We start from the raw sequence: 24,860 nt of genomic DNA, 5'->3' as shown, positions 1-24,860 counted from the left end.
TCTGCAATAAAATTAAACACCTCTTACTTATCTGGTCTCCCCGTCCAACGATCAGCGATTCTCTGTTGCACCAAATTTCAAAAGTTTCTGTTTTAGTTTATTTGAACTGTTTATTGTCCGCTTTTCACTTCTGTACGCAGCTACATGATAGGCAAATACCTTCGGAAAAAGACTTCCTAATACTTAAATTTATATTCGATATCAACGAATTTCTCTTTTTCTGAAGGACACTCTTGGAATAAGAGATGATCTAATGTATATGGACTTAAGATATCCTACAGCATTTCGGAAAACATAAAAACATGTAATTGGCGTGTTATTTTATATCTTTCACTACAATTTCAAAATCAATACAATTAATATTGTACGTCTCAAAATTCTACTTCTCAGTATTCCTACAATCGTCTTCTACTTTTTGAAATAATTAAAATACTGGCTACTTGTATGTACGGTTCATAATCAGTTTCATATATACCGCGTACCATTCTTCGAATTATGTCGATGTTTGGTTTTTAAGATCGATTAGCTGCAACAGTGACGCCAACCATAGACAACGAATTGTTGTAACAACTGTGTTGCAGTTAAATATGAACTGTAGAAATATTTTAGCTGTTGCTTTATGACATGCAAGTGGTGGTAGAGGAAGTCATTTTCAGCAGTGGTAAATGTGTTGGGTTTGAATAATACCAGCTCATGGAAGATCTAATTTCCATGTGTCCGAAGTTAGGGACTACAGTTTTATCGACATAATTACATAACCTTTAAACTGACAGTAATATTCGATTCTCAGAATTTGTTAATTTTGCAAACAATTCTCATGCTGTGTTGGTAGTTGTTGTTTGTCGCAAAAAAGAAGTGTTAAGCTGTAGTCGCATGTAAGGTTTGAAACAGCTATATGATATTCATTTCGTGTATGAGCGATTTAGCCCTCTGTTATGAATTTAAGAATTTCTATTACCGTGAAAAATGAATTATTGTATGGGATGCCTACATGCAGGTTAGCCGTACATTGTTTGAATTTAAGACACCCTCTCGCTACAAACATCTACTGCTCTTAACTTAAAAATACTAGTTACCTGGTAATCACTTCATGTCTGACATTTCCCCCCCCCCCCCCCCCCCCCCCTTGTGACTTCCACCCAGCAGTAAGACTTTCTTATTCTTCTTAAAAAATTTATACTTGCACTTAGCTCTCAGCTTATGCCCTATATTGTCAGACTATTTCTGAATTTCTGGGGTTGTATGAATGCTTTTGTCCTCAGTCCCCAAAGTGCTGTAGCTATTGGACACAGCTAGATTAAAACTATCGGGTTAAGTACATCTCCTGGAGCTTTTCACTGATCTGAAAGACTTGCCTACAATCCAGTCATCTGATCTAGCTGCAACATTACTGCTGCAGACTGTGGTAGCATAACTGCCAGTTCTTCTAGTTCCTGTACAAACATTTTCTTTAAGGAAAATGTTCAAAGTTTATAGTTCAATTAATTATTTGTTTTGGGACTACTATAACGTGCATGAACAACTTTGTATCCTTCTTGCACTGAACATCTTATCTTCTCTGAAACATAAGTAACTGAGGAAATGTCTTTATTCAAAATAATTGTTATTGTAAGTGCCTGGAGACGACAGTGCCCATGCATGTGTGTGAGGTGTGTGCTACTCGATCTGACGAAGAACTTTGTCTGATAGTTTATCCAACAGTCTACTTTTAAATGTACCTGTCCACTGCTCTAGGACTCCTCTACATTGTGAATAACAGTCTATTCTGATTCTTATAGTACAGGGTTTATTCAGTAAAAGTGAGCAGTAATAATATTGTATAAGTAGATAATTGTATAACTTGCAGAAGCCATGTTAAGGACTTTGGAATTCTTACAGTCACATCCCAAAATATTTACTCCTTGATGGTTTTGTTGCCCATGATAAAAATCATTGGTTTACACAGCCACAATACAAGACATAAAAATAATTTTCATGTGGACTTTGCCTACTCGTCTAACGCTGATAATGGAGTTATGTACTCTCATGGGAAGACTTTCAACAAGCTCCTCTCTAACATAAGCAAGAAACTGGAAATCTGTACCAGTTCATTAAAATTAAAATATATCTAGTTAGCAATCTTTTCCACAAACTATCTTAATATCTAGGTTTGAAGATCCAAAAGTTCTGTTAACTGCAAGGCAGTTAGTAGCGTTTGTTATAAAGCTGCGTGACAATTAAAGTACTGTACATAGGACTCAGTATTTACAGATGTTAGAAAATTTTTTGTTTGAAAAATATCATTGTATTCTAGTAAATGATAAGCTATTAATAGCAGATAAACAGAAACTATATTGTAAAACTAAGAAAGCAGAAGCTTTTTTCAGACTAGCAACTTTCTTACTGATTTACTCAGTTCAGTTTAGATAGCGTAAGTTAAGATAATGCTAAGCAGCACAGTAAAATTTATTGTTTATATAGTCTACAGACTAAGTTTCTGTTATGTTCTTGTATTGTGCTGATGTATACCTTGACTTATTCCACATCCCTGAATGTTCTCGTTCTTGATGGGATCTACAGTACACAGTCAATGAATGGGATGTGACAAATGTTAATTCCAAATTTAATGAATTTACAACTGGGTTTCTATAAATTTTTAGAGCTGCTTACCCAAGAAAGCCCTGGATTCCGAAGCAAATCAAAATATTATGTCCTAAGAAAAGGAAATTGTTTGAAATGGTTAGGACAAACAGAAGAGCAGAACTAATTACATATTATAAGTAATACTGTGCTGAGTTAAAGAAAGTGATTAAGAAATAAAAAAAAAAAATCTTTATAATGAGTGAAATCAATAATTCAAATAATAAAATTAAATCTGAATGGCAACAGCTAAATCTGATTTAGAAATGTGAAGGCTATGTTTTTAAAGAAAACAGCCAAATAAAAAATATTGCTAATGTGTTTAATAATCACTTCCTAGAAGCAGCTCAGAAGATTGCCATGGGCTGTTCAAGGGATAAAGTGATAGAATATTTGCAAGAGGAAATTCCTCATTCATTCAGGCAAATTATGATTATTCCATGCCCTGCCAAAGAAATTAAGAACACAATAAACTTTCTCAAAATTAAAAACTTCCATGGAGTTGACAGTATCTCAAGTAAAGTACTGGTGCTAAAATACACAATGTATTCAGTCACATTTACAACACATCATTACCACAGAGGATATTTCCAGGCATACTGAAATACACCACTATCAGACCTCTTACAAGAAAGGTAGTAAGTCAGATGTTAATAACTAACCAGTCTCACTACTTATCTCCTTCTTGAAGGTACTGGAGAACATTATGCATGCAAGAACCATAACACACCTCTCTCAAAATAAGAGACTTAGTTGGTCTCAATTTGGATTTCAAAGTTGACTCTGTGCAGAATACCTCACAAATCAGATTACACATAATTTAAATGACAAAATATTGCCAACAGGTATTTTTTGTGACTTGTCAAAAGAATTTCATTGTGCAATATGCTCTATTCTCCTCGAGAAGTTCAAACATTGTGGTACAGTAGAGCGTCGATTAGCCAAACGTCGGTCAACCGAACGGCCGCTTAACCGAACTGTGTACTCACTTGCACCTGTTACTCTCCCACCCTACCGTCCATCATCCCCCTCACTCCAAAACCAAGTTTCCCACAGTAGTCGCCGCACTGGGCCACCGCTGGCGGAACATTGCTTCTAATGGGGCCTTCACGAGGCGCTGCTGACCGGCCAAGCCGCCAGTTGCTGTGTTTCAACAATCAGCACACTTCTGTTGGCTTGGCACTGGCAGTAGAAGTAGCGGCAGAAGAAAATTCACAAGGTATGATTGAAAATGACAAACAGAATGATATGTCCGAAATTCTCGGTATGCTAAAAGAAATAGATTGCCACGAATGTGATGAAGAAGATGTTCATGAATGGATGAATATCGATGATGCAGATCCAGGACACCAAATCATGCAGGACAGCGAGATTGTAAATGTCGTCACTGATAAAGATGACGCCGCCAGCATCTCATCAATCAGTGCTCCAGAAAGTGCAGATGAAAGTATACCAACAGCTTCTTAGGCGTTCACTTGTTTAGATACTGCCTTGCAATGGTTTGAAACCCAAGATGAAAGTTACCAGTTTCAGATATCTGTAATGAAAAAAGTACGTGACTTAGCTGCTCGTGCTGGCCAGAGTGGCCATGCGGTTCTGGGCGCTACAGTCTGGAACCAAGCGACCGCTACGGTCACAGGTCTGAATCCTGTCTCGGGCATGGATGTGTGTGATGTCCTTAGGTTAGTTAGGTTTAATTAGTTCTGAGTTCTAGGCGACATGATCTCAGAAATTAAGTCGCATAGTGCTCAGAGCCATTTTTTTTTAGCTGCTCATAAGCGTGTAGGCTTGCTTAGACAGACCAAAATAAAGGACTTTTTTAAACGTTAATTTTGTATACTGTGTGTATTGTTCATGCAAAATGCGTATGTAATATGTATATATTTTTGTTTAATAAACTGTACCACATACTATATATTCCTACTGAAGTTGCCTTTGTATGTTACTTTGTAATACTAAAAGAGATGCCTGTTTTTATGAATAAATTTACTGTACAGTACTACTTTTTGGCAAATAAAAATGTACAGTTCAATTATTCGAACAAACCAGTTTTCCGAACACCCATGTCCCCCAATTACTTCGGATAATCGACGCTCTACTGTATTATGAAAAGGATAGTTGTTGCTCACCATATAGCAGAGATGCTGACTAGCAGATAGACACAACAAAAAGACTTTCAGCCACCAAGACCCTTCTGACTTCAGCTGCTAGAGACTGTGGTCATGTGTGTGTGAGTTGCATTTGCATGAGAGATAGAGAGAGAGAGAGAGAGAGGAGAGAGAGAGAGAGAGAGAGAGAGAGAGAGTGTGTGTGTGTGTGTGTGTGTGTGTGTGTGTGTGTGTGTTTTGCGAAAGGCCTTGGTGGCCAAAAGCTCATTTTGTGACAGTCTTTTTGTTGGGTCTATCTGCAACTCAACATCACTGCTATGTGGTGATAGGCAACTATCCTTTCCATAATATTACTACAGTCCATCCTGGAGTTTCCATTGTCTACACATTATGATACAAGAGATAACTTGTTTTCCGTCTGTATAACAAAAAGGATGCAAAGTGTTGCATTAAGAAAATCAGGAAGTGCAATCAATAAAACCGCATCTTCTGAGTGAGAAATAATCACTACCGGTGTACCAAAGGGATGAATATTGGGCCTACTCTTGATCTTGTTGTATGTAAATGATCTTCTATCATAGATTCAAGACTTAGAAATAGTTCTCTTTGTTGGCTATGCAAGTATTATAATTAAGCCTATTTGAGTAACTTCAACACTTGAAATTGTAAATAATATTTACTTGGAAATTTAATAGCTCTCTGTAAATGGACAATTACTGAACTTAGATAAAATACAATAAGTGAAATGTGAACAATAAACATCAGTTCAAACAAGCGAAGAACAGAAGCTTTTGATATGTGGTGTTACAAAAAATGTCTTATTGGTGTAGGTTGAAGTAATTATTCAGAGATGAAGAGTCCTGCACCGGATGGACTAGTATGGAGAACTGCATCAAAGCAACAACTCAACAACCTGTCATAGACATTCACCCTTGCATGTAAAATTCTGTTCTCAACCACAGTAGAGATGCATATTCTACACAGAAATGCTTTTTACTTGTAATATTACGGTTGTGAAATTTACAGATAATCCTAAATTCATTCTTATTATTAGTCACAAATACCATTATGGAATATTGGCATGTAAGTGTCAGAATATCAGGATCCCTGGACCCCCAAAGACACTTCTGCATGATGTTCATTTATTAACTGTTGAAAAAATTCTTATTCCACACTACTCTAGAATAAAACTTTATTGACCTTAGCTGCATTGCCTCAGAAGATTGTGTCCTAGGACAGTACTGAGTGAAAGTATGCAAAGTACACCAGCAATCCTGTCTGAAGGTCAACAGTACTAATATAAAATGGAATGACCTTACAAGCTCAGTCATAGTTCTCTGATAGTGCCCTGGGAAAATGCAGTGAGTCTACGAACAATACAGCTTAGAAATCACTTTGCATCCCATCTTAGATTATTGCTCAGGTGTGTAGGAATCATACAAGATGATATAAATAGAGGATACTGAACATATACAAAGAAGTGCAGCACAAATGGGCACAGGGTTGTTTGACTCATGATACAGTTTTACAGGAATGTTTGAAAATCTAAACTGGCAGTCTCTTGAAGACAGCAATTATCGAAAGAAATCCTACTTAAAAAGCATTCAGATCTAATATATATCAGAGAATCTAGAGATACTCATCACTCCCTGTGAATTGTTCCCATAGGAATGGGAAGAGATAATTTGACTAATTACAATACAGACAGAGGCATTTAAGCAGTCTTTCCTCCTGCACAACTGGGATTGGAAATCTTAACTTGTGATACCTTGGTAAGTGCTCTCTAACATACACTTCATAGTAATTCGCATAGTATGTATGTACATGCAGATTTACTGTTCACCTTTTAGTCCTGTCATAAATTTCGATTCTCTGCAATAAAATTAAACACCTCTTACTTATCTGGTCTCCCCGTCCAACGATCAGCGATTCTCTGTTGCACCAAATTTCAAAAGTTTCTGTTTTAGTTTATTTGAACTGTTTATTGTCCGCTTTTCACTTCTGTACGCAGCTACATGATAGGCAAATACCTCCGGAAAAAGACTTCCTAATACTTAAATTTATATTCGATATCAACGAATTTCTCTTTTTCTGAAGGACACTCTTGGAATAAGAGATGATCTAATGTATATGGACTTAAGATATCCTACAGCATTTCGGAAAACATAAAAACATGTAATTGGCGTGTTATTTTATATCTTTCACTACAATTTCAAAATCAATACAATTAATATTGTACGTCTCAAAATTCTACTTCTCAGTATTCCTACAATCGTCTTCTACTTTTTGAAATAATTAAAATACTGGCTACTTGTATGTACGGTTCATAATCAGTTTCATATATACCGCGTACCATTCTTCGAATTATGTCGATGTTTGGTTTTTAAGATCGATTAGCTGCAACAGTGACGCCAACCATAGACAACGAATTGTTGTAACAACTGTGTTGCAGTTAAATATGAACTGTAGAAATATTTTAGCTGTTGCTTTATGACATGCAAGTGGTGGTAGAGGAAGTCATTTTCAGCAGTGGTAAATGTGTTGGGTTTGAATAATACCAGCTCATGGAAGATCTAATTTCCATGTGTCCGAAGTTAGGGACTACAGTTTTATCGACATAATTACATAACCTTTAAACTGACAGTAATATTCGATTCTCAGAATTTGTTAATTTTGCAAACAATTCTCATGCTGTGTTGGTAGTTGTTGTTTGTCGCAAAAAAGAAGTGTTAAGCTGTAGTCGCATGTAAGGTTTGAAACAGCTATATGATATTCATTTCGTGTATGAGCGATTTAGCCCTCTGTTATGAATTTAAGAATTTCTATTACCGTGAAAAATGAATTATTGTATGGGATGCCTACATGCAGGTTAGCCGTACATTGTTTGAATTTAAGACACCCTCTCGCTACAAACATCTACCTGCCACTAGAGAAAATTAAGTTCATCGGATTTCATTATAGGGCTAGTTGCATTATGTAGGTTTGTTGTAACGTGCTTCCATAGTATATTCGTACAGCTGTCCGTGAGTACTAACGTCATTTTGTTCTTCACACACCTTGCTGCCAGCGAAAAGAAACGCAAAATTAACCTAAAACCAATTTCATTGCCCTTGTTAGTTTTTCGTATTTCATGTGCTCGACGTGTAGGCCGACTGATTTTCAGCAGTGATTATCGTGTTTTACTAGGAGTAAATTCATCTCATTCCGTTTTGATGTCTGAGGGGTCAACGCAAGAAAGTACTGGTCCATGATAGCGTATTCCGAAATATTGCATGTTATATGCGAAGTTAGATTTGTAGTAATCATGTTAGTTGAATGCATACTTGCTAAGAAAAGCCTACGGCTGAAATGTACTATAATGGAAATTAATCTTTCCGATGTTACACTCTTGGGTTCAGAACTGTGGTGTCGGAATCCATAAATTAGGACAATGGTGGTCGACTTCGTTTTCCAGACTTGTAGCATATTTTACTATCACTGCTGACACACAAAAATTTATAGTTGGTTATCAGTATTGTTGACTACATGAACCGTTGTTCCATGATTGGTCAAAGTTCCACTGATACATTAGCACCGGCTATATTTTTGTTTTTATCTAGAGTTATAATGTAACTGTAACGTACATGTACTTAGTAAACAATAATAAATTTCATAATTTATTTATATATGTGGACAATACTAGTGGATCTTCAACACACATTAATCCCCATTCCATGTTATTGAATAGAAAACTGACACTGTTACTAAAGTTGGACAAGAAGTGTATGTTTGATTAGCTATCTGTCTTACTGCCATGTCTGAGAATAGTTTCATGAGATAAAATAAGTGTGTGCACTCACAGGTGTTTCAGAAAAAATGTGTGGTCAGATACTTGTTCTCAACACATTCACTGTAGGCCTACTGCCCTATGAAACATGACATTAATAACAAAATGTTACAGTTCAAAAATAAAAACACTCATAAATGTGTCATCCTGAGTAAAAATATCCCTGGCACAGAATCGAAAATTGTGGAACAATTATAACATCAAAGGGGAATCTTTGCCCACTGTCAACTGATATGTATTAGAATTTTCTAAAATATATTAGTTGGTTAACGTAAATAGAACAGTTATACAAATACTGATAAAGTTTGCCTTTTGAAAATAAGATTTTATGTCTGTGGATGCATAGAATTTGCTACCAAATTATTTACTTGGAATATTTTTCCATTTGTTTAGATGGGCATTGAATTAATTACCAGTACCTAAAGAAATTTAGTGTAATTATAAATTGTGCAGATATTTTTAATTTTTAGATGCTCATACTTTGTAATTATCAAACTTTTCTGTAGACTGAACAATATGCGTGGCACATACTTCATTGGAAACTTTTTATATTATGTTAAATAATTCTTCCGTCTCTTCTTGGCAAGGGTGCCCATATGATAGTTTTTAGAGGGTGACGGGGAGGGGGGTGGGCTCTACCTGTAGGTAGTATTAATAATTTGAAAGGTGAATGGCTTCTCATAGGTAGACATAAGAAAAACTGAAAGTTACAACTCAGTTAAAGACATACCTAACACCAACTTCTAAATCATTTTCTTGAAAAACACTTAACTACACTATATTTTTTCCTGTGTCTGCGAGCTGTGGGGAGGGGACGGCAAGCACTGCCCCCCCCCCCCCCCCGCCCCCTCCACCCCAGGTATGGGTCCCTTGATTCTTGGTAGATCAGTTTCTCAATTATGAATAAAAAAACACGATATTGTGTGTGTTCTGTAGTATTAATTTATGCTGTTCACCATGTTTTCAGCTTAGGTTTTATGCAGATCCCCACTCTAATTTATCCTGTGAAAATCTGAATCACTGCTGCAGTCTACATCCATTTGAGCCTGCTTACAATATTTGTGACCAGGTCATGCTCTAAAATTTTTACCCACCACGCATCCTTCAATTACCAAAGTGGCCATTCCTTGATGCCTCGATTAGTCAGTTTGTGCCATAAATTTCTTTTTTTCTCCCAGTTTCATTCAGAACCATCTCTTTAGTTGTTCAATCTACCCATCTAATCTTCAGCATTTACAGCACCACATTTCAAAAGCTTATAGGCCCTGTTCTCTTCTTGTTTGAACAGCTTACTGTCCATGTTTGTCATGTACAAGACTACAGTCCACAGAAATACTTTCATAAAGGACTTCCTAACACTTAAATTTATATTGACTGTTAACAAATTTTTCTTTTTTAGAAATGCTTTTGTTGCTTTTTCCTGGCTGTAATTTACATCCTCTTTACTTTGGCCCACATCACTTGTGTTGGGGCCCAAATAGCAACCTTCTAATACTGTGTGTGTCTAATTCCCTCAACAACACCTAATTTAACTTGGCTATGTTCCATTACTCTTGTTTAACATTTGTTGATGTTCATCTTATGTTCTCTTTCCATTCTATTCAACTGCTCTTCCAATTCCTTTGCCATCTCTGACAATTACAATACCAACATCAAAGTTTTTATTTCTTCATCCTGAACTTCAATTCCCTTTCTAAATTTCTCCATGGTTTCCTTTACTGCTTGTTAAATATTCAGATTGAATAACATTTGGGATACAATACTGACCCATTCCTTTCTCAGTTACTACTTTCCTTTCATGTTGATGGACTTTGGTAATGGCAGTCTGTGTACTGTACAAGACGTAAATAAATATTTGCTCCCTGTGTTTTATCCGTGCTACCTTAAAAATTTCAGCGTGTAGTCCAGTCAGTATCGTCAAAAACTTTCTCTAAATCTACAAATGCTACAAAGGTTTACCTTTCTTCAACCAATCTTCTCAGACAAGACATTAGGTCAGTATTGTCTCATGTTTTTCTACATATCTTGGGAGCCCAAACTGATCTTCCCCAAGGTCTGCTTCTACCAGTTTTTCTGTTCTTCTGTAAATAATTTGTGTCAGTATTTTGCAACCATGATTTGTTAAGTTGATGGTTCAATAGTATTCAAACCTGGTAGCAAGTACCTTCTTTGGAACTGGAATTTTTACATTCGTGAAGTCTGAAGGTATGTCCCCTGTCTCTTATATCATGCACACAAAGTGGAATAGTGCTGTTATGACTGGCCCTCCCAAGTCTCTCTTTGGTTCAAAAGGAATGTCATCTGCTACAAGGTCCTTGTTTCCACCTAAGTCTTTCAATTCCCTCTTAGATTTTCACAGTATCATATTTCCCATCTCACCTTCACCTTCTTCCTCCCCTCTTTTTTATAATATTGTCCCATATTTGTTTCCCCTACACAGACACACTACATATTTCTTCCACCTTTCAGCTTTGGTATCTTCCTTGCTTAGTACTGGTCTGCCACCGGAGCTGTTGATATTCATACAGCTGCTTCTGGTTAAGTTTTTATATACTGTAACCCCACTTTCTTCCACATTAGCACAACATACCATACCCAAAATTACGCATTTTGGAGAGATCTTTAATGCAGTACACTGGAACTGCATAATTTCATAACTTACTAGCATAAATTTGACAGCCACCAGACTCAACATACTAACTTTGTAAGGATTGAAATCAGGATGGTTGCTGTTCGATTTGTTTCTGTCAGCCATTCACAGTGAGTACAGGTGACACGGTCTATTCAGCCAGTCACAAATGAGCGAAGGACCCATGATCTAGTCATCCAAACACAACATGACTTTTCTGTCACATGATGTAAATATATACAGTTTAAGAACAAGCATATCTACGCATTGACATACAGGGTGGTCCATTGATCATGACCAGGCCGAATATCTCACGAAATAAGCATCAAACAAAAAACCACGAAGAACGAAACTTGTCTAGCTTGAAGGGGGAAACCAGATGGCGCTATGGTTGGCCCACTAGATGGCACTGCCATAGGTCAAACGGATATCAACTGTGTTTTTTTTAAATAGGAACCCCCATTTTTTATTACATATTCGTGTAGTACGTAAAGAAATATTAATGTTTTAGTTGGACCATTTTTTTAGCTTTGTGATAGATGGCGCTGTAATAGTCACAAACATATGGCTCAAGATTTTAGACGAACAGTTGGTAACAGGTAGGTTTTTTAAATTAAAATACAGAACATAGATACGTCTGAACATTTTATTTCGGTTGTTCCAATGTGAAACATGTATCTTTGTGAACTTATCATTTCTGAGAACGCATGCTGTTACAACGTGAATACCTGTAAATACCACATTAATGCAATAAATGCTCAGAATTATGTCCATCAACCTCAATGCATTTGGCAATAAGTGTAACGACATTCCTCTCAACAGCGAGTAGTTTGCCTTCCATAATGTTCGCACATGCATTGACAATGCACTGGCGCATGTTGTCAGGCGTTGTCGGTGGATCACAATAGCAAATATCCTTCAACTTTCCCCACAGAAAGAAATCCGTAACATCTGTAGAACATTACGTAGGAAATCGGCATACATTGCACCATTTAGATAGCCATCGATGAAATGGGGGCCAATTATCCTTCCTCCCATAATGCCGCATCCATACATTAACCCGCCAATGTTGCTGATGTTCCACTTGTCACAGCCGTCGTGGACTTTCCGTTGCCCAATAGTGCATATTATGCCAGTTTTCATTACCATTGTTGGTGAATGACGCTTCCTGCGTGCGTGCAAAAAATATGTCATCGTCCCATAATTTCTCGTGTGCCCAGTGGCAAAACTGTACACGGAGTTCAAAGTCGTCGGCATGCAATTTCTGGTGCATATAAATATGGTACGGGTGCAATCGATGTTGATGTAGCATTCTCAACACCAACGTTTTTTAGATTCCCGATTCTGGCGCAATTTGTCTGCTACTCATGTGCGGATTAGCCATGACAGCAGCCTACTTAGGCATCATCATTTGTTGCAGGTCGTCGTTGACGTTTCAAATGTGGCTGAACATTTTCTGTTTCCTTAAATAACATAAATATCTGGCGAACGGTCCGGACACTTGGATGATGTCGTCCAGGATACCGAGCAGCGTACATAGCATGCCCGTTGGGCATTTTGATCACAATAGCCATACATCAACATGATATCGACCTTATCTGCAATTGGAAACAGTCCATTTTAAGACGGATAATGAATCACGAAGCAAATACCATCCGCATTAGCGGAATGTTACGTGATACCACGTACTTATACGTTTGTGACTATTACAGCGCCATCTATCACAAAGCGAAAAAAGTGGTCCAACTAAAACATTCATATTTCTTTACGTAATACACGAATATGTAATAAAAAATGGGGGTTCCTATTTTTAAAAAATGCAGTTGATATCCGTTTGACCTATGGCAGCGCCATTTAGCAGGCCAACCATAGCGCCATCTGGTTTCCCCCTTCAAGCTAGATGAGTTTCGTTCTTTGTAGTTTCTTCGTTTGATATGCTTATTTCGTGAGATATTTGGCCCGGTCGCTATCAATGGACCAACCTTATATTATGTATACATGGTATCCCAAAAAAGATAACAATACATAGTATATTGTGCAGGAAGGCACACTAATCAGTTTTCAAGAAGGAACCCATATCTGGAAACACACGGCTTTGGCACTGGAGGGCATCAGAGTCTCAGATGGGTGTGTGTTGCACATTATGTAAATAAACCCAACATGAGTAGAACATCGAACTGTTTTCATTAAAAATAGGCTTCGAACTGTGCATCTCCTACATCAATGTCGAGTCTACATCAGCAGTGCTGAGCCTCACGCACATGAGACTGTATTTGCCTCTGTCTTTGATGTATTTCAGTTGCTTTGTGGATCTTATCGTTATGGTCTTCTGGGTCATTCCATGGTAACTCACGTTACTAACAAGGGAACCTCCCCATCGCACCCCCCTCAGATTTAGTTATAAGTTGGCACAGTGGATAGGCCTTGAAAAACTGAACACAGATCAGTTGAGAAAATAGGAAGAAGTTGTGTGGAACTGTGAAAAAATAAGCAAAATATACAAACTGAGTAGTTCAAGGGCAGATAGGCAACATTAAGGACGATGGGAACGCAGGAGCGCCGTGGTAACGTGAGCAGCTGCGGAACGAAAGGTCCTTGGTTCAAATCTTCCATCGAGTGAAAAGTTTAATTTTTTATTTTCAGTTTATGTGACAAACTCTTATGTTTTCATCACTTTTTTGGGAGTGATTATCACATCCACAAGAAAACCTAAATCGGGCAAGGTAGAAGAATCTTTTTACCCATTCGCCAAGTGTACAAGTTAGGTGGGTCGACAACATATTCCTGTCATGTGACGCACATGCCGTCACCAGTGTCGTATAGAATATATCATATGTGTTTTCCTGTGGAGGAATCGGTTGGCCTATGACCTTGCGATCAAATGTTTTCTGTTCCCATTGGAGAGGCACGTCCTTTCGTCTACTAATCGCACGGTTTTGCGATGCGGTCGCAAAACACAGACACTAAACTTATTACAGTAAACAGAGATGTCAATGAACGAACGGACAGATAATAACTATGCAAAAATAAAGAAAGTAGAATTTTCAGTCGAGGGAAGACTTGAACGTAGGACCTCTCGTTCTGCAGCTGCTAACGCTACCACGGGACCACAGGGCTCCTAAGCACGCATTGTCCATTATGTTGCTTATGTCGCCCATGGACTACTCAGTTTGTATATTTTGCTTATTTTTTCACAGTTCCACACAACTTCTTCCTGTTTTCTCAATTGATCTGTGTTCAGTTTATCAAGGCCTATCCACTGTGCCAACTTATAACTAAATCTGAGGGGGGTGCGATGGGGAGGTTCCCTTGTAAGTGACGTTTATATTAAAGTTTTGGACAATTAACAGAAGGAAACGTTTCTATTAAATATTTTTATACCTCAAAACATACTTTATACAAAATGCTCTATAAACCTATATCACAATAATTCTTACATTACTATATGATAAATAAAATAAAAAAGTCTGCTCTGTTTTATGTGAACATTTCTTGTAAGTTTTACACACAATACCGGAAGATCTTATAAGTATTTTAACAAAGTTCCAAACATTTAATCCTTAATAAAATAAATATTAAAACATAATGAACACACAAATCACATTACGACATACGGTAACTCACATTACATTGTCACAGATAACAGTCAAACTTGAAAAAAACCATGGGAATTTACACTTGGAGGGTTCACTTTTCTGACAAGCTTGTCTTTAGTGTAGTATATCTCATTGTTAATTTCACACCACTTCCAAAACTTCCCATCTTTCATCATAACATCAACTATAAACTCACCATTTTCAATTTTAGTAACATTACCTGGAAAATATGAATTGTCATATTTTGCCACCACCCAGTCATCTACTTGTATATCTAGTGATTTTTCTGTTCTGTTATTGTTTTCCTCTGCAGCTGATAAAGTGGTGTGTCCTACAACTTCATTATTATAGAGTTCCAAGTGATGAATTTTAGAAATGTTCAAGAAAGGCTTGCAGTTCTCGATTAAGGCCGAGAGATGTAGTTTTTTGCTTCTTTGGCTAAAGTCTTCTTCACCCATAAAAACTGCTGTCACATTAGAAGAAGAATTCAACAATGCTTTTACAAAATCTGTTGCATTATTTACAACGCATTTCCTGCTTTTCACACGAGACCAAACTTGGCGTTTGACAGCCCTACCAATTCCATCCACTGGCTCCTTCCCATGAGAAGTTGCAAAGTACTTCCATGATATTCTTTTGGCATGAATCTTGCTTAGAACTTTTATGTTGTTGTTGTTGTTGTTGTTGTTGTTGTTGTTGTGGTGGTGGTCTTCAGTCCTGAGACTGGTTTGATACAGTTCTCCATGCTACTCTATCCTGTGCAAGCTTCATCATCTCCCAGTACCTACTGCAGCCTACATCCTTCTCAATCTGCTTAGTGTAGTCATCTCTTGGTCTTCCTCTACGATATTTACCCTCCACGCTGCACTCCAGTACTAAATTGGTGATCCCTCGATGCCTCAGAACATGTCCTACCAACCGTTCCCTTTTTCTAGTCAAGTTGTGCCACAAACTCCTCTTCTCCCCAATTCTATTCAATACCTCCTCATTAGTTATGTGATCTACCCATCTAATCTTCAGAATTCTTCTGTAGCACCACATTTCGAAAGCTTCTATTCTCTTCTTGTCTAAACTATTTATCGTCCATGTTTCACTTCCAGACATGGCTACACTCCATACAAATACTTTCAGAAAAGACTTCCTGACACTTAAATCTATACTCGATGTTAACAAATTTCTCTTCTTCAGAAACGCTTTCCTTGCTGTTGCCAGTCTACATTTTATATCCTCTCTACTTCAACCATCATCAGTTATTTTGCTCCCCAAATAGCAAAACTCATTTACTACTTTAAGTGTCTCATTTCCTAATCTAATTCCTGCAGCATCACCCGTCTTAATTCGACTACGTTCCATTATCCTCGTTTTGCTTTTGTTGATGTTCATCTTATACCCTCCTTTCAAGACACTGTCCATTCTGTTCAGCTGCTCTTCCAAGTCCTTTGCTGTCTCTGACAGTATTACAACGTCATCGGCGAACCTCAAAGTTTTTATTTCTTCTCCATGGATTTTAATGCCTCCTTCAAACTTTTCTTTTGTTTCCTTTACTGCTTGCTCAATATACAGATTGAATAGCATTGGGGAGAGGCTACAACCCCGTCTCACTCCCTTCCCAACCACTGCTTCCCTTTCATGTCCCTCGACTCTTATAACTGCCATCTGGTTTCTGTACAAATTGTAAATAGTCTTTCGCTCCCTGTATTTTACCCCTGCCACCTTCAGAATTTGAAAGATTCCAGTCAACATTGTCAAAAGCTTGCTCTAAGTCTACAAATGCTAGAAATGTAGGTTTGCCTTTCCTTAATCTTTCTTCTAAGAAAAGTCGTAGGGTCAGTATTGCCTCACATGTTCCAACATTTCTACGGAATCCAAACTGATCTTCCCCGAAGTCAGCTTCTACCAGTTTCTCCATTTGTCTGTAAAGAATTTGCGAAAGTATTTTGCAGCTGTGACTTATTAAACTGATAGTTCGGTAATTTTCACATCTATCAACACTTGCTTTCTTTGGGATTGGAATTATTATATTCTTCTTGAAGTCTGGGGTAATTTCGCCTGTCTCATACATCTTGCTCGCCACATGGTAGAGTTTTGTCAGGACAGGCTCTCCCAAGGCCGTCAGTAGTTCTAATGGAATGTTGTCTACTCCCGGGGCCTTGTTTCGACCTAGGTCTTTCAGTGCTCTGTCAAACTTCACGCAGTATCATATCTCCCATTTCATCTTCATCCTCTTCCATTTCCATAATATTGTCCTCAAGAACATTGCCCCTGTATAGACCCTCTATGTACTCCTTCCATCTTTCTGCTTTCCCTTCTTTGCTTAGAACTGGGTTTCCATCTGAGCTCTCGATATTCCTGCAAGTGGTTCTCTTTTCTCCAAAGGTCTCTTTAATTTTTCTGTAGGCAGTATCTATCTTACCCCTCATGAGATAAGCCTCTCCATCCTTACATTGTCCTCTAGCCATCCCTGCGTAGCCATTTTGCACTTCCTGTCGATCTCATTTTTGAGATGTTTGTATTCCTTTTTGCCTGCTTCATTCACTGCATTTTTGTATTTTCTCATTTCATCAATTAAATTCAGTATCTCTTCTGTTACCCAAGGATTTCTACTAGCCCTCATCTTTTTACCTACTTGATCCTCTGCTGCCTTCACTACTTCATCCCTCAGAGCTACCCATTCTTCTTGTACTGTTTTTCGGTCCCCCATTCCTGTCAATTGTTCCCTTATGCTCTCCCTGAAACTCTATACAACCTCTGGGTTAGTCAGTTTATCCAGGCCCCATCTCGTTAAATTCCCACTTTTTTGCAGTTTCTTCAGTTTTAATCTACAGCTCATAACCAATAGATTGTGGTCAGAGTCCACATCTGCCCCTGGAAATGTCTTACAATTTAAAACCTGGTTCCTAAATCTCTGTCTTACCATTATATAATCTATCTGAAACCTTCTAGTATCTCCAGGGTTCTTCCATGTATACAACCTTCTTTCATGATTCTTGAACCAAGTGTTAGCTATGATTAAGTTATGCTCTGCGCAAAATTCTACCAGGTGGCTTCCTCTTTCATTTCTTAGCCCTACTCCATATTCATGTACTACGTTTCTCTCTCTTGCTTTTCCTGCTGTTGAATTCCAGTCACCCATGACTATTAAATTTTCGTCCTCTTCATTACCTGAATAATTTTTTTCATCTCATCATACATTTCATCAATTTCGTCATCATCTGCAGAGCTAGTTAGCATATAAACTTGTACTACTGTCGTAGGCATGGGCTTCGTGTCTATCTTGGCCACAATAATGTGTTCACTATGCTGTTTGTAGTAGCTTACCTGCACTCCTGTTTCTTTTTTTCATTATTAAACCTACTCCTGCATCACCCCTATTTGATTTTGTGAGTAGAACCCTGTGTTCACCTGACCAAAAGTCTTGTTCCTCCTGCCACCGAACTTCACTAATTCCCACTATATCTAACTTTAACCTATCCATTTCCCTTTTTAAATTTTCTAACGTACCTGCCCAATTAAGGGATCTGACATTCCACGCTCCAATCCGTAGAACGCCAGTTTTCTTTCTCCTGATAACGATGTCCTCTTGAGTAGTCCCCGCCCGGAGATCAGAATGGGGGACTATTTTACCTCTGGAATATTTTACCCAAGAGGATGCCACCATCATTTAATCATACAGTAAAGCTGCATGCGCTTTGGAAAAATTACGGCTGTAGTTTCCCCTTGCTTTCAGCCATTCGCAGTATCACAACAGCAAGGCTGTTTTGGTTAGCGTTACAAGGCCAGATCAGCCAATCATCCAGACTGTTGCCCCTGCAACTACTGAAAAGGCTGCTGCCCCTCTTTAGGAACCACACGTTTGTCTGGCCTCTCAACAGATACCCCTCCATTGTGGTTGCATCTATGGTACGGCTATCTGTATCGTTGAGGCACGCAAGCCTCCCCACCAACGGCAAGGTCCATGGTCCATGGGGGGGAGGGAGGGTGGGGAACTTTTATAGTCTCTGCAATATATCTGTTTTTAAACTGGGAAGCAGGACCATCTGACCAGATTGTAACTTGCCTAATATGTTCTGGTAGTTCTTCAAGAAGTCTATCAACATAGGTAATGACAGTGTTCTTTGTGTGATTCAGATTATCAGCTACCAACACATAGGGGTGAGAAGTACCTGAATGCCAAATCATGGCAGTAAAAATACTAATTTGATTCTGCTGCCAATGTACACTTTGAATATCATCTTGACTTGCACATGTAAAATTTTCAGAAATATCGATTTGCATCATTGCAGTTAGCATCGCAGAAGGCAGTGATTCCTTATCACTCTGTTAGTTCTTTGATTGTTCTCTCTTAAAGTAGCAGTGCTCTAAAAATTTAGGTCCCATTGTAAGAAGATGATCAATAAGATTCTGTAATTTACCTTCTTCCTCTACTTTCAAAATTCTGCCATCACTCTCCTGCCACACATACCACTTCGGGCCATACTCTTGTACACCAGTACATAAATTAAGAAGTTCAGCTGCCAATAAATCTTTACATTTCATGCACTTTCCCAACCAACAATCGGCTGTAGGCTCTGCACACATACAAAATTCTGGCCAGCTACTGGTGTACTTAGGTATTTGAGGTACTATACTATGAAGCTAGTTAACAGCACAGATGAAATTCTCGTGATATCTGCAGACACACACATTGTGTGGAAGCTTATTGGCAAGCATGACATGTTTGGGCACTAATTCTGCGAATTTACTTTTACCAACCACTTTGCCATTTTCTTTACAAAACATTGCATGGGTTTCTTTCAAAGGAAACATCAAATGTCGTACTTGCAAGTTACTCTTACCTTTCTCATATTTTACAGTCATAACATCTTTGCGTCCAGGGGCCTGTCTGCTAATGTCATCCCTTTCATAGGATTTGCTCACTGCACTTAGTATTTCATCACTTATTTTTTGTTTAGTGAGTCCTTCTACTTCTAAAGGTTCAACAAATGTATGATACAACCTTCTAATAACACATTTTTGTTTTGTGGGTGATGCTGGAAGTACACGTTTCTCTTTCGATATGGCTTTTCCCAATTTTTTATATGGTGGAGAAGCAGAACTACTTGGTGTAGCTGAAGGTGCTTCCTTGAGCTGCTTCTTGTACTTGGCAACTCTTTCTTTAATATTCCATTTCCTGTCTGCAGCAGTCCTTTCTTGTTCTCTTTTACTCAAACATTTTTCCTGTTCCTGCTTCTTTTTCCTGCATTTTTTCATAGTTTCCTTGTGTTTGATTTTACACTCTTCATATCTGCCTTCATCTTTCAATTTCTGCCTTCTTCTTCTCATCTTTTCAGCTGCACTTACAGGCATTCTGCAAAAATTGCAAATTGTTGTAAAGTAGAAATAGCTATTCCCTATGGGTTTTGGAGATAAATATACATTAAATATGTTGAAATATGTTGTTAGTTGTGTTGTATGTAATTGAGAACCAATCACATTACGTGAATTAAATATCCTATACCAGGAGAAGGCTTCCAGGAGGAAATTTATTTGAGACACCAAATTATCGGGTACACTTATGTGAAGGACAGCATGGCATATAAGTTTCTACACTTTAATGTATTTTGTGAAAATCGTTAAAAAATTGGCATTTGGTAACTCATGTTACACTTTTGGGTTAGGTTATATAAATGTTTTTGTATTTATCATGCATAAATTGTTTGCTTCTAAAAAATATACCAAAAAGAAGAAGAAGTTATGCACTTTAAAGTGATACATAAACCATAAAAAATTATTACAAATTTCATTATTTTTTTCTTTCCTTGAAATTGATCAAATCTTCTGCATGAACAAACTCAACAATATAGTCTTCAAAACAATGGCTCCCACAAGTAAATAGTAGGTTTTGGAGGAAAAAAATCAATCTTTCCAACAAAATTCAATGCCCAATCTACATATGTAACAGGGGAAAATATTTCCACAGAAAAATTAATTTTTTGGTAATGATTCCTCATTTACATGGAATGACCCTTCTGTTGATGTTATATGTGTACCATACTCCATACCCTTCATACTGCACCACAGAAAATAAGGAGTGTCAGATGAAACAACCATGGTGGCTGTGGAACTGGTTCACCTGTTGGTACAGGTCAACCAGTTCCACGGCCACCATGATCACCTGGTCTGACACTTCTTATTTGGTATATCCGTTGACTGGTATAATGTATAAGTTGGATAGATAAAAAAATCTACTCACCAGGCAGTGGCAGGAAAACACACACAGGCTTTGCTTGTGCAAGTTTTTGGAGCCATTGGCTCCTTCTTCCAGAAGAAGGGTTGAAGGGGAAGAAAGAGTGGTGAAGGGAAAGAAACTGGAGAGGTTTAGGAAAAGAGGTAGAGTTCGGAAAAGATACCCAGAATCCCGGGTCAGAAGGGACTTACAGACTGTAAGTCTTCCCTGACCCTGGGTTCTCCGTGACTTTTCTGAACTCTAAACCTTCTCCTTTCGCATAATCTTTATAGAATCTTACAAGTATCTCATCTGGTCGTGACACCTTTCCACTACTGAGCAATTGTAGTTGTTTTTCTATTCTGCAATCAGTTATCTCAATATCTGCCCTTTCGACATTCATACCACTATTGAGAGGAGGGACAGTGCTACGATCTTCTGTGTCGAAACGGTTTCGGAGGACGAAATTCAGTATTTTGGCCTCCTGTCTTCGATCTTTCATTTTGGGCCAGTATGGTCACTGTAAGACCCTGTGGTCTAGGGTTAGCGTCTTTCATTTGTAATCAAAATGTCTTCAGTCCTGGGTTCAAATCCTGCCGCTGCTTAAATTTTGATTAATAATCAGTATTTGCAGCGGAAGACTTCCGGCATAAGAAGTCACCCTCATTCTGGCAGCTGCCTTGTCAAAGAGGGTGGAGGAGTGGACAGAGGATCAGGGCACTCTCTTAACCTTGGGGTGGGAAACTGCCCCTAAAGGCGGAAGAATCAGCAATGATCAACAGCATGAGGGTGCAGAAGACAATGGAAACCATTGCATTGAGGACATATAACACGTATTCACAGGACATGTGGCCTGTAATTGAAGTGTCATGATGATCTCTCCATTGGCTAAAGATTCCGGAGTAGTCCCCCATTCGGATCACCGGGAGGGGGCTGCCAAGGGGGAGGTTACCATGAGAAAAAGATTGAATAGCCAGCGAAAGGATAACATTCTACAAGTCGGGGTGTGGAATGTCAAAAGCTTGAACGTGGTAGGGAAACTAGAAAATCTGAAAAGGGAAATGCAAAGTCTCAGTCTAGTTATAGCAGGGGTCAGTGAAGTGAAGTGGAAAGAAGACAAGGATTTCTGGTCAGGTGAGTATAGGGTAATATCAACAGAAGCAGAAAATGGTGTAACGGGAGTAGGATTTCTTATGAACCGGAAGGTAGGGCAGAAAGTGTGTTACTGTGAACAGTTCAGTGACAGGGTTGTTTTTATCAGAATCGACAGCAAACCAACACTGACAACGTTCAATTATACATGCCAATGTCACAAGCTGAAGATGAAGAGATAGAGAAAGTGCATGAGGATATTGAAAGGGTAATACAGTATGTAAAGGGGGATGAAAATCTAATAGTCATGGGGGACTGGAATGCAGTTGTAGGGGAAGAAGTAGAAGAAAAGGTTACAGGAGAATATGGGTTTGGGACAAGGAATGAGAGAGGAGAAAGACTTAATTGAGTTTTGTAACAAATTTCAACTAGTAATAGCAAATACTCTGTTCAGAAATCAAAAGAGGAGGAGGTATACGTGGAAAAGACCGGTTGATATGGGACGATTTCAGTTAGATTACATCATTACCACACAATTGGCTGCATCAAAATACATTTTACGTATTTTATAAAAGTATAGTTGTTACTAATTTTTACATTATACATTCACATACATACAACATTTTAGTTGGTAGTAATTTGTACATTTACTCATATCATCATTTTACATATACATAAATACGTATAAATACATAAACTTCTTACTAATCAGACAATTTCAGCAGTAATCATTATACAGTTTACGTTCAAGAATTAATTATACGTTTTATGCGTTTAGTTAATGGTAGTTACATTATCTCTTTGTTTATACATTCCTTCCAAATTACTTCCAAGATATTCTTCAGTTTAGTAGTATGCTTAAATTTAAAAAGGGTTAGGGTTTTGACGGATTGTGGCAGTTTATTATATAACTTTAGACTTAGGTGATTGTGACTGTTGTATGTCAATGACAGCCTAGAATGCTGTATATCAAGCATGCAGTTGTTTCGATTGCTGTGCAAATGTAAATTCATTCTCTGTGTAAATTGTTGTACATTTTCTTTTACGTATATTAAGCAGTTATACATATAGAGACTTGGGAGTGTCATTATGTGTAATATGCTGAAGTGCTCCTTACACGTTTCTGTTGGACCCAATCCTTGTATACATCTAATTGCTTGTTTTTGCCATTTGAATACACAGTTAGTGCCTGGTGAATTACCCCATAACAGAATCCTGTATTGTAGCTGTAACTGAAAGAATGCATAGTAGCAATGCATCAATAAACTTTTACTGACAGAATATCTTAATTTATATAGAAGGACAAAGATGAGGTGACTTACCGAACGAAAGCGCTGGCAGGTCGATAGACACACAAACAAACACAAACATACACACAAAATTCAAGCTTTCGCAACAAACTGTTGCCTCATCAGGAAAGAGGGAAGGAGGGGAAGACGAAAGGAAGTAGGTTTTAAGGGAGGGGGTAAGGAGTCATTCCAATCCCGGGAGCAGAAAGACTTACCTTAGGGGGAAAAAAGGACAGGTATACACTCGCACACATGCACATATCCATCCACACATAAGGATACAAGCTGTCCTTTTTTCCCCCTAAGGTAAGTCTTTCTGCTCCCGGGATTGGAATGACTCCTTACCCTCTCTCTTAAAACCCACTTCCTTTCGTCTTCCCCTCTCCTTCCCTCTTTCCTGATGAGGCAACAGTTTGTTGCGAAAGCTTGAATTTTGTGTGTATGTTTGTGTTTGTTTGTGTGTCTATCGACCTGCCAGCGCTTTCATTCGGTAAGTCACCTCATCTTTGTTTTTATATATAATTTTTCCCACGTGGAATGTTTCCTTCTATTATATTTATATAGAAGGAATATTATGTGTGCAAGTTTGCCTGTCAGATAGCTTGTATGGTCATCCCTCGAGAGTTTTTGGTCTATTCTTAGTCCCAGTAGTTTGACACGGTGATTCTCTGTTTTCTGTACCTTCAGATTAAAATAAATTTCTTATGTTTTTGTGTTGTTTATACAGAACTGGTTAGCAATACACCACACCCTACATTTTTCAAAAAGATCATTATTTTTGTTTACCACCTTTGGAGATCATGGTCATATCATCAGCATATAAAACATTTTTGCAGGCTGTGTAGTTTGAGAAATCATTAACATAGATAATAAAGAGGAAGGGTCCAAGAACGGAGCCCTGTGGAATTCCTCTTTTAATTTTCATTAGATCTGACCTTTCATTGTTCACATACACCGTTGCCTGTTATTTAGGTATGACTTAATCAGATTAAGTGATTTGTCTGCAATACTATAATAGTCCCCCCATGAACCATGGACCTTGCCGTTGGTGGGGAGGCTTGCGTGCCTCAGCGATACAGATAGCCGTACCGTAGGTACAACCACAACAGAGGGGTATCTGTTGAGAGGCCAGACAAACGTGTGGTTCCTGAAGAGGGGCAGCAGCCTTTTCAGTAGTTGCAAGGGCAACAGTCTGGATGATTGACTGATCTGGCCTTGTAACAATAACCAAAACGGCCTTGCTGTGCTGGTACTGCGAACGGCTTAAAGCAATGGGAAACTACGGCCGTAATTTTTCCCGAGGGCATGCAGCTTTACTGTATGATTAAATGATGATGGCGTCCTCTTGGGTAAAATATTCCGGAGGTAAAATAGTCCCCCATTTGGATCTCCGGGCGGGGACTACTCAAGAGGATGTCGTTATCAGGAGAAAGAAAACTGGCGTTCTACGGATCGGAGCGTGGAATGTCAGATCCCTTAATCGGGCAGGTAGGTTA

General features: G+C 38.3%; 1 protein-coding gene across 6 annotated transcripts in view; it reads left to right on the top strand.

Moving 5' to 3' along the window:
• The first annotated feature begins 7,138 nt into the window (after positions 1-7,138).
• Positions 7,139-24,860, top strand: part of LOC124622468 (trans-1,2-dihydrobenzene-1,2-diol dehydrogenase-like) — a 102,777-nt gene continuing 85,055 nt past the window's right edge. Inside the window, exon 1 of one of the 6 annotated variants that reach the window (XM_047148174.1) lies at positions 7,139-7,259. Coding sequence is in view for 1 of the 6 variants with exons in the window: in XM_047148172.1 (XP_047004128.1) it covers positions 7,590-7,595 (6 nt within the window). In the remaining 5 variants the exon portion in view is untranslated. Of the gene's footprint in view, positions 7,260-7,343; positions 7,596-7,726; positions 7,751-22,057; positions 22,118-24,860 lie in introns of those variants that run through there. The other 5 variants (XM_047148173.1, XM_047148176.1, XM_047148172.1 and 2 more) reach the window with 5 other exon arrangements.

This window comes from Schistocerca americana, chromosome 7 (assembly GCF_021461395.2).
Source record: "Schistocerca americana isolate TAMUIC-IGC-003095 chromosome 7, iqSchAmer2.1, whole genome shotgun sequence".
NCBI lineage: Eukaryota > Metazoa > Arthropoda > Insecta > Orthoptera > Acrididae > Schistocerca > Schistocerca americana.
Note: the sequence above shows the minus strand (reverse complement) of the source record. Positions and strands in the feature narration are given on the sequence as shown.